This window comes from Haliotis rufescens, unplaced genomic scaffold (assembly GCF_023055435.1).
Source record: "Haliotis rufescens isolate VD_foot unplaced genomic scaffold, xgHalRufe1.0.p SCAF_19, whole genome shotgun sequence".
Classification (NCBI taxonomy): Eukaryota; Metazoa; Mollusca; class Gastropoda; order Lepetellida; family Haliotidae; genus Haliotis; species Haliotis rufescens.
In genome coordinates, this window is record NW_025963879.1 from 733,578 (window position 1) to 754,029 (window position 20,452).

Consider the following 20,452-nt stretch of genomic DNA (forward strand, 5'->3'; position numbering starts at 1 on the left):
TCCAGCTATATGACCGCGGTCTGTAAATAATCGAGTCCGGATCAGACAATAAGGTGATAGACATCATGCGCACAAGGCAATTGGGATACGAAGACATGCATCCAGCAAGTCAGCGAGCCTGACCACCCTGTCCCTTTAGTCGCCTCTTACGGCAATTCTGGGTTGCTGAATTCTAATCCGGATCTTCACGGGTCCTGACATCATGTACCAGGTTGTATTTGAGTCAGGATGGCAGTAGGAAATCTAGGTAAGTGAGTAAGATTAGGCTTTACACCGCTTCTAACAATATCAAAATGCTTCACATGATATACCCATGTGGGGAAAAGAACCCGAATCCTAGGCGTGACAGGGCGATGCCTTCACCACAAGGCTACCTAACCGCCTCATGTAGAATGTATTCGACAGTCGACTGTTTCAGACAACCCCTTTAACTGTGTATGAGGGATATAGCTTTGGTGCCAAAGTCTACTGAGGAAACATTGTAGAGCGTTTCACCGCAATTTACTGAGCAGACCTGCGTCCCTTAGCTTTGCCAGGATGTGCTGGTCTAACGTTCGAATCTCTGTTTGGCCCCGATTATGACCCCTGGTCTGTCGGCACATACCGTGATGCAAACATGGTGCTGCTCAAAACTGCGTCAAATACAATTCGCTGACTTTATAATTTTAAAGACAACGTGACTATACTTTTCCGATTCTATCACCCCGTTCACATACATATGTGCCTTTATTTGCATCAATGTATAATGTACATTCGTGACTGTAGCTGCCCCGTGAACGCGTTTACTCAAGTGTGTATAGATACACTAGGAACAATTTTGCACATGTCTGGAGCAGGTGCAAATGTAAATTTAAACAAATGCAAATTTGCACTGTATGATTTGGTTGTCATATGCCCTTTATGCCAGAGGATGTTCTAATTCACATAGCTGTTGATTTGCGGACAGAGTTGTCTTTGGGTTTCTAGGAGTCAAAAAATTGTGTATAGATTAAATCAAACACATGTTGCTTCATGCGAACATTTTCGTACCATTCCCTGTATCCAGTAGACGCATTAAAATTGTCTCACCAAGTTGAGTCTCGATCTTTCTACCAAATCAACCTTTCCTTTGATTGGAAAACAACCTTTTCATGGTGCAAGTCACGAACAGGCTGATGAATATGTGTGCCTTACCTTATTGACATACTTTATTTGCACACGTTAGACGTTATTTTTCATGTGAACACAGTGGCACGGTTGGGCCAGTCGTCTAAGTTTCGTCCCTTGGGCACGCCAGAAACCTATGATTGGGGGTTCGAGCCCCGGTTCGCCCCAATTATGTTTCTAGGTTTGTCAGCACCATACCCGTCCTTGTGGGTTTCACCGAAGTGGTAAATGTCTGAGATCTGCATCACTTCGGGTTTTCCTCCCACATCAAGCTGGCACGCCGCGATATAACTGGAATACTGTTAAAAGCGGCGATAAACCCAACTCACTCAATTCATGTGAACGCATAGTACATTTTACATGTACACGATTTACAAATACATATCAGTATGTACACTTACATTGTACTCATAGGTGAGTAAGTGTGCATGTGGACAATTTGCCCCGGAACGCTGTCCCCGCCCAAATGTTGAACTGGACATGTAACCCAGTAGACTTAGTCCAGGGGCATGTGTCCAGGGTCAGCCTAATGCCGTTTTCTCCTTCAATATACGGCATACGCGACTAAGACTTTTGTGAGTGAATGAGTGTTATTTTTACGCCGCGTTTAGCAATATTCCAGCAATATCAAGGCGGGGTAATCCAGAAATGGGCTTCACACATTGCACCTATGTGGGGAATAGAACCCGGGTCTTCGGCGTGACGAGCGAACGCTTTACCCACAAGGCTACTAACACTATTGTTAGTACTTTCAACATGAACTACAAAAGGTTAGTGTGTGCATGCAGTTCCACGCAGTGGGTCACGTTGTCCGAAAACAGAATTCATTGGTAATAATTTGATCGTATTGATATGCATCCAAACAAAAGGATGAAAGAATAAAAATACACATTTAAAATCCATGATTAAAATTTATTATGTGGTCATTGACGCGATATTCATTATGCAGTAGTCGTTATATGCACATCATGGCAAATACTAATGAACACGACCATTCCAAGTCGATTCGTTAACAATTCTTCAAATGAAACAGCAGAGTGCATGCATTGTTTGAAGACCAGGTTCTCCCAGGAAATCAGCCTAAAATGGTCGGACAACTGTGAAAGTTGGTCACACATGTGTCGATCCACTGCCTGTAGTTTGCCACCTCTGTGATGAAGATTGGAGGCTCGGGTGTGGCCGTTCCGCCGTTGCTGACCAGGCAGTTGTTGGTGCTGATGACGCCTCTCAGCCACCACTTGTTGGACTTCCTGCACACGACAATACCGCCCCAGTCGAACTGAAAAAGGGTACACGGTCACAAATGTCACGCTATTGTAAGGTCAAAACCCAGTGTTTTTAAACTTTAATTTCACAGACAATTTACGATACTCGTGTTTGCTATAATCTATCTATGTAATATTTTGTTTGTTTGTTTGTTCTTTAAACACAGCACTCAGCAATATTCCTGCTATATGACGGCGGTCTGTAAATAATCGAATCGGGACCAGACAATCCAGTGATTGACATCATGAGCATCGATCCATTCGATTGGGATCGCTGACATGCATCAACCATGTCAGTGAGCCTGACCACCCATTAGTCGCCTCGTACCACAAACATAGTCGCCTTTTACGGCAAGCATGGATTCTACCCCGGATCTTCACGGGTCATCTTCAACAATCATCGAACTGGTATATACACATACCACACGTGTAGTCTCTAATACTGAACAGTCGCCTTGAAAAGAACAGTTTCATTAATGTATCTATATTGAACTTACCAGACATGTTTGAACAGAGGGGTTCTCGGTTCTGCCAATGACGACACCATCAGGCAAAAACTGCGGATACACATGCCTCACAATAGCTTCGGTGAGTTGTCTACTGTACAGCTTGATACGAGCCTGTTGTGGGATGTTGGACGGTTCCCCGATGTGATCTGCAACAATCATGTCTTCCAATGTCAACATTTTGTTAATAAACACAATTGTGTTGACAAATGTCAAAATGTGAAAACCTTGATGATGAACGAATGTCTAAGCATTGATCGTAAGAAACACTTGGATATATTCAAAACCATGTGAAAATGATATAGATATTTTTTCACCAGTGTTAAGATCAGATCATACAAGTGAAATAGAATCGATATACGAGTGAGTAAACGGATTATCGCCCGTAGAACAGTGTTTCATTTATTTCTCGGCGTGTCAGCTTTCTGTTGGAGAAAAGATCGACGTGGCGGAAATGGCAGACGTTAACCATTTTGATGAGCCAACGTACATGGGTACAGTGTAAGAATATTAAATCATGGTGAAATCTAGGATTCTTGAATCCAATAACATGAAAGCCTATACTCAGGTTCTTCATACAAACGAGTATCAAGAGCCGTCACATTTTACAACTAAAACGTCATTATACAGTTCCAACGATGTATATACAACTGACCAAGTATGTCCACCATTTGTCAAACCATCTCTGAGAATCAACATATCAAACCATCTTTCACTATTAACGTGTGAAACAATGTCTGATTATCAACGTATCAAACCATTTCTAAGAATCAACGTATCAAACCATCTTTCACTATTAACGTGTGAAACAATGTCTGATTATCAATGTGTCAAACCATCTCTGAGAATCAACATATCAAACTATCTTTCACTATTAACGTGTGAAACAATGTCTGATTATCAATGTGTCAAACCATTTCTAAGAATCAACGTATCAAACCATCTTTCACTATTAACGTGTGAAACAATGTCTGATTATCAATGTGTCAAACCATCTCTGAGAATCAACATATCAAACTATCTTTCACTATTAACGTGTGAAACAATGTCTGATTATCAATGTGTCAAACCATTTCTAAGAATCAACGTATCAAACCATCTTTCACTATTTACGTGTGAAACAATGTCTGATTATCAATGTGTCAAACCATCTCTGAGAATCAACATATCAAACTATCTTTCACTATTAACGTGTGAAACAATGTCTGATTATCAATGTGTCAAACCATTTCTAAGAATCAACGTATCAAACCATCTTTCACTATTAACGTGTGAAACAATGTCTGATTATCAATGTGTCAAACCATTTCTGAGAATCAACGTATCAAACCATCCTTCAGTATTAACGTATCAAACAATGTCTGATTATCAACATGTCAAACGTCACTAAATATCAACGTGTCAAACCATCTCTGAGTATCGACGAGCGAATCTTCTCTGAGTATCAGCTGTAGTTAGCATATAGTCAAATTGAACTCTTACTACTCTTAACACCAACGGAAGCCATGATGCATGTATCATCTACGTCCGGTACGTCACGTGTGCTTGTGGTTGAGGTGCGTTGAGGTTCCAGACAGGCCGGGAGTTTACAGTTGTTGTACTGGAAACGGGTTCGCAGTTTGAAGAGAGCAATGTTATTGCCTGGAAGAAAAATACAAATCAAGGCGATGATATATGGCTCAAAGAATATGTCATGTCCGTCTTCATTCAGAACAGATTTTTGGCTTTTAGAAGTGACACACATAAGAGAGAGAATTTATGGATTTCGACTTCTAAATTATTCTTTAGAACTCCACCTGATGGAGGAGTGACCATATACTCTGAAACGTTGTGTTCCTTAATAAAGAAGTTAACATCCATGAATTCTCTCTTAAAAATATTTCTATCATATCACATTATTAGTACACGATTCCTAAACATCTACAAAAACATTTTTTCATATATATTTCTTTAATGGCCAAGTGAAAATGCAGTTAGATGAAGAATGCATGTGATACTACATACCATTAAGCCGATTGTTAATTGACTAGTTTGTAGAAGCGATCACTTGTATGCAATGTATCATGGATGAACATGGACTGTGTACTAACTTGTTGTGACATTGTCATAATCTTTGTGAATTTTTACTTCCTCCAGTTCAATGGAATCCTCAGGACGACCGTCATTGCCATAGTCAACGATTCTGCTGTCATAATTTCCAATTACAACTCTTGTGGAGTGGCGTACACCTGCTGCATTTGGTCCATATAGTCTATGAAATAATAACAATCTTTATCATATTGAAACTAATAGCTGCCAAGAAGCAAAATCATCTCGAACAACCTAACGATGAAAGCCGTACGAGCAATGTGTGCAACTTCAATATCTTCTATGGGCGGTGGAGTATACGTATCCTAGTGGTTAAAGCATTTGCTCATCACTCCAAGGGGCGGTCGGGTAGTTTAGTGGTAAAAGCGTTCGTTCGCCACGCCGAAGACACGGGTTCGATTCCCGACATGGGTAAAATGTGTGCAGATTCGGGTTCGATAATCCACATAGGTACAAGCTGTGAAGTCCATTGTGCCTAATACTTACACTATCATCATATCCACGTCATATTTCTCTGTACAGTTACTTGTTTTTCAGAAACTGGATTTCACATAAAGATTGCCTGTGTGTGTAGCCAGCAGGACGCAGATGAATATTGCTGACTGCAGTGTAAACATCCTTCAAGATCACCCTCCATGTATACAGGTCATACCTACTGTGGTAGGACGCGTTGGTGACAATGAAAAGGTGTTCCAAAGTTGGTACACTGGCACGTACGGGCCCATGGGGAATCTTCTTTTAGGTGAGGTGAGGTGATGTGAAATGGCCTTTAACGTCGAGTCCAAGATTATTGCACTTATATAGCGACGTGCATGCACATGTGCGTGTGTGTGGTGCTTGTACTAGTCCAGACTGATGCCGATTATATAGTGCTAGCCCACTGAGATACCATGCCGCAGTTTAACATGAATACCCTATTCAGACATAGTTTACTGACTCCGAGCAGACCAGTACTTTTTTAAGCCCCTTAATGCCGAGCGCCAGGCATAGAAATAACAAGCACCAACTTTTAACGTCTTTTGGTATGACGCGGCCGGGGATCGAACCCCGGACTTTTGGCTTTCCGGGCTCCGCACTTTCTGCCACTAGACCATGGAGGCGGACCTTCTTTGAGAAAGAAGTTCCAAGTCACAAGACAGTTCTACAGATTATGAAATAAACCATTTTTTTTACCCACGTCAGACAATCAGAATCGTGGATAATACGACAACATACACACTTTGTAATAAATATTTATGATGATGCATCATACATAAGTCCACTTGGGATTAACCTGTATAAGAATCGGCTTTATGTCCACCACATTTCATGTTGTATGTACGGTGCCTCTGGGTACAAATGTCCACATATTAGCTGTTTGAGTTACCAAAGCAGCGACTGAGGTCTTCTTTCGTATGCAGATACATATAGATATATACAAATAGCAGTGAAAGCTGATAACTAAATAACATCTCAGTTTTGTCAAGATGTACATGCATGCACGAATAATTACCATCAATACTTCACACCGTATCTGGAGACAATTACAGTGACTATGATACTAATGTATTTGATTACATGAACGACTGAGTGAGTGAGAGAGTTGAGTTTAACACCGCTTTAAACTGTATATCAGTCATATAACTGCCTATCATCTTGGAGGAAACCCGTTGCAGATTTGCGTTACCACTTTTGGTAACACTGCAGATTTGGTAACACTGCACACTAGACAATTCCGATGTTTTAGACGACAGTCCCACAAGTGCCTCGATTGCACTATTTGATTGAATGGATGTTATACTTACGCAGTAGCACACACAGCGGAAGTAAGGATATATTGATCACTGATGATTGCTCCACCGCAGACTGTGAGGTTGCCAAAGTTAAAGTTGTTGCTTAAGGTTGGGTTGTAGTAGACCTTGATGCTGACAAGAGGGGTGTAGGGCCATGTGCACTTCAAAATGTTTTGACCTCCCAAAATTCTTGAATGTAAAATTTCTTCACCGCATCGATCTGTGGATATGAAACACTTTATCTTTTTTTAAAATCACTACAAAATCGATATACTACTAATCCCATCTTTTGATGGAATGGAAGAAAAGTCGTACCAAGCTGGACACCGAATGTCTTGAAAATTGTTTTTGTCTTGTGTGACAGGATCTCGAAATGCAAGTGTGGGATCTCTAACGCGGACCGTCACCGCATGTGAGCTTATAGAAGACCACAGTTCCTTCATTCGATTGGGAGATGTATGAGCGACGAAAGTGACGCATGTATTGAGCGTTTACCGCTTTGGTTAAACCCAGAGCACGGGTAAGATATTGACAAACCAAGAAACATGAATGGTGCGAAATTGGGATTCAAACTTACGATCACACTAGATTCTGGTACGCCTAAGGGACGCAACTCTGTACAGTTAATTGCGGAGTCTTAGACGACTCGGCCACCCGCGCCCCAAACACGTAAAAGTACAAGAATACAAATTAATGAGCATGTCTGATATGTTATGATTTACAGACCGCCATCATAGAGCTGCAATAATGCGGAGTGCGGCGTTAAACAATAAATAAACTAACAAACAAACGTTATAGTGAAACATTTGTGAGTACATCGCATAATTTTCTGGAACACAAATAATAATCTTCTGTGTCACACATCAGATCTTACATTGTGCCCATGCGAGGGATTAGTATTACTTGTACAACAGAGTTTGTACGCATGGTTGTGTTTGGAAATATGTTCCAGAGGAACAGAAAAGGATACGTGTACGAGGAAAAATGTTTTATTCGTTATCGGCTACGTAGAATGGATTTCTTGAAATAGTTCTTATCAACAGCGACACGTTCATGTTCTGAATCGTCGTGCTTGAGTGGGGTTGAACGCCAATTAAAACAATATTCTAGCCATATTAAGGCTCAAGACACATATTACACCTGAGGCTGATTTTGTGGAACAAAAATAATAATCTTCAAAGTCACATATCTAATCTGACATTGTACCCATGTGTGGAATCAAGCTTACTTGTAGAACACGGGTTTTCTGCGCATGGTTGTATTTGGAAATCTTGCCCGGAACAGAATCCCGAGATGCACGAGCGGGATCTCCTCCGTTCACCTTGTCCACACGTGACAGAGCACGTGCTCCAAGCGGACCATTGTGACCAAGTTCCATCAGCTACGTATACAAACATACATGTAGTGTAACGAGTATATGCAATTGTACATGTTATTATATAAGTTATTACAATTTTGAAAAGTATTTCAGTTATATCACGTCGTGTCAGTTATGTCTACTGTGCAAAAACAGCCGACATGTGAAAGATCCGGGTAGAGAATAGGTCTTCAGCCACCCATGCTTGCCGTTAGCGGCGACTAACGTCATCGGGTGGTCAGACTCGCTGACTTGGTTGATGCATGTCATCGTATTTCAATTGCGTTGATCGATGCTCATGATGTCAACCACTGGGTTGTCTGATCCAGACTCAATTATTTACAAACCGCCGTCATATAGCTGGAGTAATCCTGATTGCGGCGTTAAACAACAAACATTACATACCAAATATCATGGTTTACCCACCTTGCCGACAGCACACACCTACAAAACACAGTCTGTCATATGTACTTGGTCGTTGTGTCTCCTGGAAGAAACATGACGGTCGACAGGTTCCCCGATACAGCTGGGCACACACTGAAACGTGCAACGCCGATGTATGCTTCACATGAATCTCAGCCACTCACCCAACAAAACAGTTCTTGTTTTGTTGGGCCCACAATCGTATACAGACATATAGTTGATTGATTCACATTTTCGGAATCACAAATAGCCCGTTTCTTAAGTATATCACGCTGATTTGTTGCGTGATATATATTTTAACATGAGAAACGTGTACCGTTCGAGGCAAAATACAAATGACACCAAATATAATTATACAGAACGTCAACGCCAGAGAATGACCAGTCTCTTGTCCCCCGAAACAGATTCCATTGGCCGGAAAAGTGAAAAAGGGGTGAAGATGATATGAATAATCACTGAAAATCAGTGATAACACCAGGTGTTCACGAAAAGCATTTTAAAGAACGATTATTGTAAGGTAGTAATTACTTACAAGTATGGCGGATATACTGAGCTCCCGAAGAAGTCAGCTGCGCTAAAATCAGCACCTTTGTCAAAGTGATGATTGTCATCTTGAGCTCATCCTTTGAAGGAAAACCATTCTTTATATACCCCGGGAAACTATGTAGAAAATAACACTCCTTGACACGTAAGCTCTGAATGCCCAATGCCAGATAATTAGGTATTCTACACTCTTTAGGAAAGACTGTTGTAAGAGGCATTCCTCGTGGCATTATGCGGATAGGTGTTATCTCTTTTGAAGTCAGTAAATGATGCTTCTTTTCTGAAGCTGGCTATTGGGGTTTGGTAATGACAGACATACTGCAATGTGCGCACGGCAATTGTTGCACCAAATGGCTTTTTTTGTTATAGGCACTTTCAAGATGGAAAATTGAATTCAACCAAGTCAATAAATGAAAGTATTTTTTTCAAGGAGGCTTATTCCTTTTTGTGTTGTTGTTTGAAAGCCTGCTTTCTTTAAAATATTAAGTAACGTCTTGGTATGATTTCACACGAAGTGTTTCACAAGATATTTTTCTTTGTATTGTCCCAAATTGTGATATATGGTATATTGTTACAATGTATACTGTTTTAACTAAGTTATAAAATCATGGAACAAATGACACCGAATCTGCATTTGTATGTTTCAGAACCTTAAAATTAGGTGATACTAACACGTATGCCTTTCTATAACCAATATATCAACACGGGTCAATAGAAGATTTAAACTTCAGTGTTTGCCGGGGAGTTTTAAACTTTTATCGACGAGTCTTGATGTAAACTGAGGAACAAAAGAAATTTTACCCAGTTTATTTCTTATGTTATTGAAAATTAAATTCTGTTGTTAAATTTGACAATGTATATTTAACCATCACTCATTCCTGCAACAGTTTGTAAAAAGTAATCTGCGGCTGGGTCATTGTGTATAAAAATAAATTAGTTCAAGAAAGACTGGAGTAAGAAATAACTTTGCAACCACATGATGCCTACCTAATTTGAAATGTAAATTTGTGCCGAAATATGTATGGACTTTCAATGATAAGTTACCTTAGCTACCTATCACGCGGAAGAGATTTTTAATTTTAAATCAAATTATATTTTTGAAAATAAAACCATACAGAAGCATTCTCTGAGTGAGATGTTTTCAATTGAGAATCACACATAAGATAATATCACCTGAGAGGTAGTTTTGTTTGCTCTCAAATTATTTATACAAAAAACATAATGGTGAGGTTCTATTTAACATCCCCAATTAGTTTTTCATGCCAATTCGTCATGGTAACCATCCCGTCACAATAACCTGCAAAGCATTGAGAAACCAAAGAGATATCTGCCGTTGAAGCCAGTTTAGGATGATGAATTAAACTCTTTAAATCATGTCAGTATCTCACCAACATCACATTGAAAGAGTGGGAATCGTTTTATTTGATCCGCCCGTTGATTACAGTGTGTTAGACCAGGTTCGATTCCAGATGCGCTCCGATTATGATGCTTGGTGTTCCAAGATTATCGACCCACAGAGAAGGTATGATCCACAATGTCTGAAACACTACTACAGTCGTCATGTAAGAGATGTTGCTCTGCAAACTCCTTTATTCACCCTGATAATGACTCTTGCAATGTCTGCACCGTACCCATCCTCGTAGGTTTCACTAAAGTGGTAAACTTCAATGATTTCCATCACTTCGGGATTTCCTCCCTAATTAAGTTGACTCGTCGTGATAGAAGAATTGAAACACTGTTCAAAGCGCCAAAGAACACAGTACATATTTTTACTTATATATATTCGTATTCGTGGGTCATTGGTCAGGGCGAAACTCCTACCTGTATGCAGTTTGAAATCGCAGTGACACGATCAGTCACCATTAAGTCATGCACTAGAGACCTCTCTTTAAGAAGATAGCGACCCGTGAAGATCCGGGGTAGTATAGGTCTTCAGCAACCCATGCTTGCCGTAAAAGGCGACTATGCTTGTCGTAATAGGTGACAAACGGGATCGGGTGGTCAGTCTCGCTGACTTGGTTGATGCATGGCATCGTATCCCAATGATCGATCGTATCGATGCTCATGATGTCAATCACTGGATTGTCAGGTCCAGAATCGATTATTTACAGACCGCCGTATTGCTAAGTGCGGCGTTTAACAACAAAGGAAGCAAGTAGAAGATGAAAACCGACTTATTCGCAGTAAAAATCCTGCATTTAAGCTTATCTCAGAGTTACTTCCTGATATTGTTGTTTTGATATTTGTAAGTACAAAAGCGTGTGAAAACACGGAAAAGCAAAGTTGACATTCCTTACAAATTTATTTTTTCAACATGAACAAACCACACAAGACATGTAATAGCAACGGTTGTATGTACATCATAAATGGCAGCCGCAGATGCATTCAGATAGGAAACAATAGCATTATGTGAACTAGTGTATTTGGTGCGTTTCTTGGTCACAGGTTTCCCGTCATAGCTCGGATGGAGACCAGCAAATCCTTCTTCACTTATAGGGTGGGACAAGTGAAAATGTTGTTCACACAGCTTTCGATCCACTGCCTGTAGTTTGCCACCTCGGTGATGAAGATTGGAGGCTCGGGTGTGGCCGTTCCGCCGTTGCTGACCAGGCAGTTGTTGGTGCTGATGATGCCTCTCAGCCACCACTTGTTGGACTTTCTGCACACCACAATACCGCCCCAGTCGAACTGAAACCAAAAGTTTTAGAATTTGCAAGATACAGTAACAATACTTGCATTTAAACAGCGTAACAATTCACAAAAAGAAGATGCTCTGTGCGCTTTAGCAACTGTAAGACCGTTGCAACAGAAATGTCTTAAGCTAAAATTTGAAAGAACTAGCAATAGTGTGTTTTATACAGTCGATAAAACGTTTAAAATATTATATGTTTATCAATTAGTTGCACAAAACGTTGCGGTGATACATACATCTTGCCCCTGCATCAGACGATTATTAGTATTGCCTCTCAAATATACATTAAAACATACGTTACTGTTGTTTTAGAATGCATTTTACTTCGATTAGGAATATTTAGCTAACTTATGCCATAGTGTTTTCGTCCGCTGTCATTTGGCGTTATCTTGTGTCAGACTGTTTGCCCATAAACATCACCTACACTAAAACTGCTGGACAGATGAATTTGAAACTTGCCATTCTTTTTTCTACCATTGATACTATTCAAACAGCTCTGATTAATTTGCAGTTATCTAAATATTAAAATAGTTAAGCTCGTAAAGTACATATTTAAACATCGTAAACGGATGTTAATGTTTGTTCAAGGCACACATGTAAGCATTTCACCTGGAACTAATAATTCAAATTATTTTCGTGTCCAGCACCTTTGAAACATTTCGACGTATCATCACACCTTGTATAGTTACAGATTAAATTGTGAACGTTGCTAACATATTACCTAATGTCCTACATTCTCAGCTTGATACTTTAGGTATTATGTCATTCGGAAAAAGAACGAAAGTGACATGGTGTTTGTCATGTCATCATGTGTTGGGTTTTATTTGCAGTATTTTTTAATGGACAAGGTAGGGTAAGGGCACACATGATCTGCATATTTTAAAATTAAAAACAAAGCTTTCAGGAATTGTTATGAGAGTTATCAGACATGTTTGTATGAATCGCAACTGTTTTACAGTTCCATGTTTGAGATTTATGACATAACTAAATGGTAGGTATAGACAAAATGTGTCAAAAAGACGCTTTTCTGAGGTTTTCGTGAATCATTCTTTATTATCAGAACATGGGTATATGAACACATTATTATAAACAAAAGGTAAAAACATTATCATTGGTTGTGGAGTGCTCATACTTAGATTTTCTTTTAAAATGATAAACATCTGCCTTTTTTACTTCCAAACGTAGACATTTCCAAATACCAAAATAGCCACTTATTCCTCGCCCTTCAGTACACGATGTATCTTTTTGACTTAAAAAGCATTTACATGTGTATGAACAGTACAGAAATGGGATTCCTCTATATTGACGTGTTTCTCTTATATTATTTTCCTTTAGTTTGTTTGTTTGTTTGTTTGTTGTTTAACGCCGCTATCAGCAGTATTCAAGCTATATGACGGCGGTCTGCAAATAATCGAGTCTGGACCAGACAATCCAGAGATTGATATCATAACCATCGATCCGCGCAATTTGGACACTATGACATGCATCATCCAAGTCAGCGAGCCTGACCACCCGATCGCGTTAATTGCCTTTTACGCAAGCATGGGTTGCTGACGACCTATTATAACCCGGGTCTTCACGGATATCCATTAGTATATCAACTGAACATACCAGACAGGCTTGGACAGCTGGGCTTTCAGTACGGCCAATGACGGTGCCAGCAGGGAGAATGTTGTTAGGAACTTGCTTGGCAATTGCTTCGGTCACCTGTCTGCTGTACAGCTTGATGGGAGCCTGTTGGGGAATATTAGATGCCTCTGCGTCGTTGGCTGTAAGAATAATTTGCAAATCATGCATGTTTTATAATAGTAAATAGTATCTGCAGATCAGTGAGCACTTAAATGCATTCTCAACTACCTGGGGAGTATGCAACCAAAGCTGTCTTTCAGGCGCTAGACAGTTCTGCAGTCGCATCACCATCTCATCCAACCGGATTCTCTTTCGCTGACAGGTGACAAAAGGCTTAATGCCACGTATCTAGAAGAAGCCCCACTTGATACACAACCATAAATTCAGTGTGGGGCAGTACCGAGGCCCTGAACTTTCTCCGAGCGCGGCCATCCATACACCTACTGTCCGCCGCCGGCTTAGCCATATTGCATCTGAGTTTTCACTTGTGCGCTATGCATGGGATTACGAGCCACCACTCGGCAATGTTCAGCATTGACAATGATCCATACATGAACATATGTATTACAGGTGCATCCAGAGATATGTGGTGCTCATCGAATAATTATAAGGCAAGAGAATCTGAGTGTATCACAGTAGTAATCAAAGCGTTAGCGGCCAGACAGGGATCGACCACCTTGTGTATGACGTGGCGGATATGCTTTGATTTTACCATTGTAATATTACTTGACTGTCGCTAAAAGAAGCATAGACCCTTAAATACTCACTACATCACTCACAGTCTCCAAACACGTTGTCATTAAACCTTATCCCACACATTGTTTTCTGTTTTTATTGTTTGCTGCGACGTTTTAAAATTATTTTCATCAAATAACTTTGAGGAACTTCCAAAGACCGTATACGTATCGCCCGATTAGAAGGTGACATTGTTGTCTTTGGCCTATGTTGTGCTACAAGCGTATGCCACAGATCTCTTTGGGTAAGGTGATGCTTTACCAGTGATCAAATATGCTATTTACGATTTATACTCTCCAAAAACGTAGGTGATCATGTAATATAAGTGGTATGATCGGTCGTCGCAAGAAAGATCAGCTTTAAAATATGACTGCCAGAGACAGCTATAGTACGGTTTCGGAACCACAATCTATCGCCCCAACACTCCCGAAACATTTCACGTGGAGCATGCAACGTGGGTAGTGGGACATTCTGGATTTTGAAACTTCAGAGAAGGGTCGTCAAATCTCTCAGAGTCATCAGTATTGTAGATTTTCATTATTCACAGTTAATTCCCTACCCTTGCTTTAATGTAGTATTTGTAATCAGTCATTAGTATGCTTCAAACTGATAGATATCAGCGAGAGGAAAACAATATTGTTCAATGTGTCTCAAAGCACAGACTTTGGAACATGTTCTGCAGACACAAAATGTCAATGATCGGCCCCGCACAGGGCTCCCTGGATAGGCAACTCAAGTCCAGGATCGACTAATCAGAAACCTGACTTTAAGAAATCGAGCCCAAAAAGCCAATCAAATCGTTTATCTCTTGCACCAGGCCACCGGAGTTACTGACAGGAGTATTAGAAATAGTCTGCATGCTCGGAGATCACGTGTTGTACTACCGTCAACCAATCGACACATTCTAGCCAGACGCCAGTGGTGTTTAGAGGGTAGAAACCGGGGCATCACCGATGGCCTCGTGTCATGTCTTCAGATGAGTCCAAACTACTCTGGACGTTTTGGATGGCGGTGGACGTGTCTGGAGGCGTCCTGACGATCGTCATGCGAAAGTCAACGTCAAGAAACATGACAGATTTGGGGTGGGTCTGTAATTATATGGGGAGGGATCACTATGACTGCCAGAACGCCACTGTCGCTGGACAGTCACGGGACAGTACTGCCGAGACAACATACTGGCGTCATAAGTTGAGCCGTATGCGTACTATGCTGGTCCCCGTCTTGTCTTTCAAGAATACCATTCGTAACGAATCATCTTAAATGTTCACTGTTGGACTACACCCCCTCTCGTCTTTCTCGGTTGTTTTCACTCTGACAATACACCGCCATCATGTTCTGTTGATTATCATGTTACACCTAGTCCTTTCTTATATTGGGGTGGTCGGGTAGTCAAGTGGTTAAAGCGTTCGCTCGTCAAGCCGAAGACCCGGATTCGATTCCCCACATGGGTACAATGTGTGATGCCCATATTCTGGTGTCCCCCTCCGTGATATTGCTGGAATATTCCTCAAAGCGGCGTTAAACCATACTCACTCACTCAATTTTCTTATACAACCATTACCATCACTTGATACCTCTTTGTATTTCTGTAATAACCCGTTATTTTCGAATATCACTTACTTTTTATATTGATGATGCATCTACCAATTGGAAATTATGCTTCAAACGGCCATTGGTGATGTGAGGCGAAATGGGGTTTAACGTCGCGTTCAAGATTATTGCACTTATATGTAGCGACCAAACGTTCATTGAGTATCACATTGAATAGCTTGAACTGCAAATGAATACTTACGACTTTTCAGTCCAACGGAAGCCATGATGCATGTATCATCTACTTCCGGTACGTCACATGAGCTTGAGGTTGAGGTGCGTTGAGGTTCCAGACAGGCCGGGAGTTTACAGTTGTTGTACTGGATACGGGTTCGCAGTTTGAAGAGAGCAATGTTATTGCCTGGAAGAAAATACGAATCAAGACGGTAATAATATCATATGTGTCTTAATTAATGCGTCATGTCTGTCTTAATTAAGAATAGTTTTACCACACGGCATTCTTAAAGAAAATGTTTCATTAACATCCAAAATAATATATTACTCCGGCCACGTTTAGTTATTAATATCTTTATCCGTTTACTGTATCTATGTCTGTTGTTACAATATAGAGATGCGTCCCTCACGCTCACCAAAACTCTATGATCGTTGGTTCGAATGCAAGATTAGTCCAGGTTATGTTTGTAGCTTTGTTAGCACCATAACAGTACTCATGTGTTTCTGCAAAGTGGTAAATGCAATCTGCATCAATTGGGCTTTCATCCCACATCAAACTGACTTGGTTCATGCATGTCATCGTATCCCAATTGCATAGATCGATGTTCATGATGTCCATCACTTGGTTATCTGATCCAGACTCGACTATTTAATTCCGCTGTCATATAGCTGGAATATTGCTGATTGCGGCGTTAAACAACAACCAAACGTGAACCAGTAACTACCTGTATTGTACAGCGTACTTATACATCTGTTACAGAAACACTTCTGGACATATGTATATGGACATGGAACGCGGGTATACTTACTTGTAGTGATGTTGTCATAGTCCCTGTGAATCTTTACTTCCTCCAGCTCTATGACATCTTCGGGACGACCGTCATTGCCAAAGTCTTCGAGTCTGGAGTCAAAGTCTCCGATGACAACTCTTGTCGACTGACGTACAACTGCTGCACCTGGCCCGTATAATCTGTCAAATAGAATTTACAACTGTCATGACCATTATATTTAACATTAGTCTTCATTCAGTAAATATGTTATTTTATACCAAAGACTTTCCATGTTTTCCATATTAACATTGAAACTATTTACGGAATTACACTTCGGAAAACATATTATGACACAAACACAATCGTTTCCAATTTTGTCATTCAAATTATCCTTATATGGAAGTACAAAGTGTTCAGTGAATGCAATATGTGTGTGTGTGTCTGCGTGTGCGTGTACGAGCGTGTTCAGTGTGTGTATTGTATTAAATGGTGGGATTAATGACTCCAATTACAGCACTAGGTATATTATAAGTTGGAGCAGGGCCACGAGGGGCACATGGGGTTTTATGCGTCCTTCGTGAGGTTTTATTCATCATGGTATTATGTCAAAGATCACGTGGACCAATCAGATCTCATCATTCTATGATAAGCCACTTTATCTCATCAACCTATAGTTTAATGAAAGTAATTCAATAAATGTAACTTCAAAAGTGAATGTCACAGGTACAGCTTCAAACCTAACGGTGTGTATGTTGCTTGAACATCACTAAAGGTACATGAATCATAACACACGTTTACCAACCACCCTTTGTAAATATAACGGTATAACGGAATCTAAGTATAGATCAAAGTTATGAATTCATCTGACGCACGGATAGTTTACACTGCTGTTTGCAGGCTCTCTCGTTTACTGTACACACATGTATTTACACAATGTTGCAGCCTTCTTATGGACAGTATTCTAGGTCATTTGGCGTATAAGTGTAAATTTAGCTTTAAGATGTAATTATCTATTATAAGTTAAATTATCAATTATAAATCACCAAACTCTCAGTAGTGAGAATATTTCGATATACAGCATTGGCTTGTTTTGTAATTTTAATTATTTTTCCTAAATTCTAATTAAATCATACCAACATGACAAATTTTTGTCTTCTTAATTATAGTCCCCTTTCTGCTACATGAAGAATTTACACAGTCGTCTACAGTGTTTTATATTCGAAGCCCGTGCCATACCCGTACTCGTGGGTTTCATCAAAGTGGTAAACGTCTGAGACCTGCATCACTTCGGGCTTCCCTCACATCAAGCTGACACGCCGTGATATAACTGGAATACTGTTCTGAGCGTCATTGAACTATACTCACTCACTATACAGAGCCATGATGTGTTTGGTTTTCCTGAGAGCAAACTCTCATTACTTCTTGTTTTTGTCAATGGGACAAAATCATAAGTAAAGTGTAGCGTACTCTATTGGCAATCGTGTACACTTCTACAAAAATGAGTGAGTGAGTTAAAATCGAACGTCACATCGACAATACTTCATCCGTATCGTGACGAGAGGTTATATGTATTATGATGAGGAAAGGGACTATGAATGCCCATATACAGCGTATGAAAACGATTATCATTAATAACTATTCAAAACGTTCTCCAGGAGCTTGATTTCTTTCTGTGCGTACAGTTTGTGTAATTATGTATAGCTACATATGACATTTACAGGATACTGCACGGGACGAAATAAAATAGCTCATGAAATTTCCAAAATTTAGAAACCCTATTTCGAAACATTTGGAAACTAATAAAGTTTACGATAACATTATAGTTTCCAAATTTGGAAACGTTTCAAACTGTGTTCGCTTTTCAGGACAAAGACTTGGCGTAAGCCCATAAAGGCACAAAATAAAAGCCATATTACCCTTTTCATATCCTTTAGAAATCTCAGCCCCAAACCAGAGTCGATTGTACAATTCCGACCATATCATGAGCATGGGTCCATGAATCACAATCAAATAGTGATGACACCAGGTGTTCGCGAACAGGAACGTAATTATTTGAAAAAAAATCTGATCCTTTGGGCCATTTCTGTACTCATGTAACGTGTACTTGTAACAAGTCTGGGGCGATGGGGTAGCCTTGTGGTTAAAGTGTTCGCTCGTCACGCCGATTTCTATTGAATATGGAAAGGGTCTTGTCGCTATTAGTCCCTTGTATCATTTAATGGCAAGCAAGTCCGATGAGTGACTTGATTTTGGTTGCAGTGGCGGGCTTAGTTGCAAGGGGGACACAGTTACGGAATGTGTCAGGAAAGGTGGTATTCCCTGATGTCGACGACGATGAAACGAAGGTTAAGATCTTTATGACAAGTACTTTAAACATGCTGTTTCTTCCAGTAGATAGTTAACATGTCATCACTCTGGGCATGGGCGGTGAGGTAGCTTAGTGATTAAAGCATTTGCTCGTTATGATGAAGACCCGGGTTCGATTCCCTACATGGGTACAATGTGTCGAGCCCATTTCTGGTGTCCCCTGCCGTGATATTGCTGGGATATTGCTGAACGTGGCGTAGAACCATACTAACTCATTGTTACAAGGCTGAGAGATTTTCCCATAGGTCCTATGTGATGTACTTACGGAGCAGCACACACCGCTGAAGTTAGAATGTACTGATCGCTGATGATTGCTCCACCACAGATCGTGAGGTTACCAAAGTTGAAGTCGTTGCCAAAGTTGGAGTTGTAGTAGATCCGGATGCTGACGAGAGGGGTATAAGGCCACGTGCACTTCAAAACGTTTTGACCTCCCAAAATTCTTCCAGTTAATGCCTCTTCACCGCATCGAGCTGTGGACATGAGCAAATGTATATTCGCACCAAAAATACTTATTTTTTTTACACAATTGACCATTTGGCTCATAGCAATATTTAATATCTGAATCATATGTAAAGCAGTTGCAAGTGTGTTCCAGATTCATAACCAAGTTCTTCACATGAATTTAATATTCAAAATGACCAGCGAAAACTTTAGCGTCTTAGGTATTTAGTTGTATGTAAACAAGTCATGGATAACAACTTCTTTATTATATATTCACAACGTTGATAAGTAGATTACAAAGTTGGTTTGTAACAGTTCGTACGCGTTGTGTCTTCTTGGCATTTTATGATATAATTCAACTGATGCAATACAATTTAATGAAGAATTGTTTTCTTTACTGATTGTTTTCAATCTGTAAAGTTGAATACGTTCAAATGTCCTCCATTTAGATTGCCTCGCATTTAGGTGATCGCCAAAGAAAATTAAAGGAAAAGGTGCGCGATATTGTGAAGATCATGCTCGAAAATCAAATAACAAAATATGTATATATGTAGCTACATACATTTTTCGTCCATTCCATTTCCATAATTTTTAAATGATAGAACAACACTTGTAAATTTAAGTTTCAAGTAACAAAATATCAAGTAATGAAAACCAAACCTGGTAACTGTGCATTTGCAATGCCGATGCAGACGGCGACAAAACAGATGAGGCCGTTCATGACGTAGATCCTCTAGTATCTCACGTAGATCGGTCGTGTAGCCCCCGAGTCAGACCGTGGAAGGATGGCCGACACTCGGTGTGAAGATCACTAGAAGATGTACACATCACCACGCCTTACAATTAAACAAACCTAGATCATGTGTTTGAACAGGAGGTTACCCGTGTTCGCATTGACACTTCATTCCTCTGTGATAGCCCAATCTTCTCGTCGGTAGTCTGTTCACACAC

The 20,452-nt window shown here is 40.2% G+C and overlaps 1 protein-coding gene across 2 annotated transcripts; it reads right to left on the reverse strand.

The window, feature by feature from the left end:
* Positions 1–2,206: 2,206 nt before the first annotated feature.
* On the reverse strand, positions 2,207–20,355 carry LOC124116273 (chymotrypsin-like protease CTRL-1). 2 transcript variants are annotated; one of them, XM_046477533.2, is made up of 6 exons: positions 20,162–20,355; positions 19,323–19,530; positions 16,730–16,890; positions 15,949–16,107; positions 13,404–13,561; positions 2,207–2,425 (listed from the first exon to the last, which is right to left on the reverse strand). In XM_046477533.2, the coding sequence occupies exons 1-6, from the start codon at positions 20,220–20,222 to the stop codon at positions 2,222–2,224; spliced, it is 951 nt and encodes a 316-aa protein (XP_046333489.2). In that variant the 5' UTR covers positions 20,223–20,355; the 3' UTR covers positions 2,207–2,221. The 2 variants fall into 2 exon arrangements, with proteins under 2 accessions (XP_046333489.2, XP_046333490.2); XM_046477534.2 differs by lacking the exon at positions 2,207–2,425 and adding an exon at positions 11,384–11,788 and having other exon boundaries at positions 20,162–20,339.
* Positions 20,356–20,452: the final 97 nt, after the last annotated feature.

Bases quoted from the DNA above. Each gene is read 5' to 3' on its own strand.
- LOC124116273 (XM_046477533.2), bottom strand. From the start codon at position 20,222: ATGAACGGCCTCATCTGTTTTGTCGCCGTCTGCATCGGCATTGCAAAT. The intron at 13,562-15,948 runs GTAAGTATTCAT...TTATTCTTACAG, and splicing joins TTCCGTTGGACTGAAAAGTC to CCAACGACGCAGAGGCATCT. The intron at 2,426-13,403 runs GTATGTTCAGTT...ACCCTTTTTCAG, and splicing joins CAGCTGTCCAAGCCTGTCTG to TTCGACTGGGGCGGTATTGT.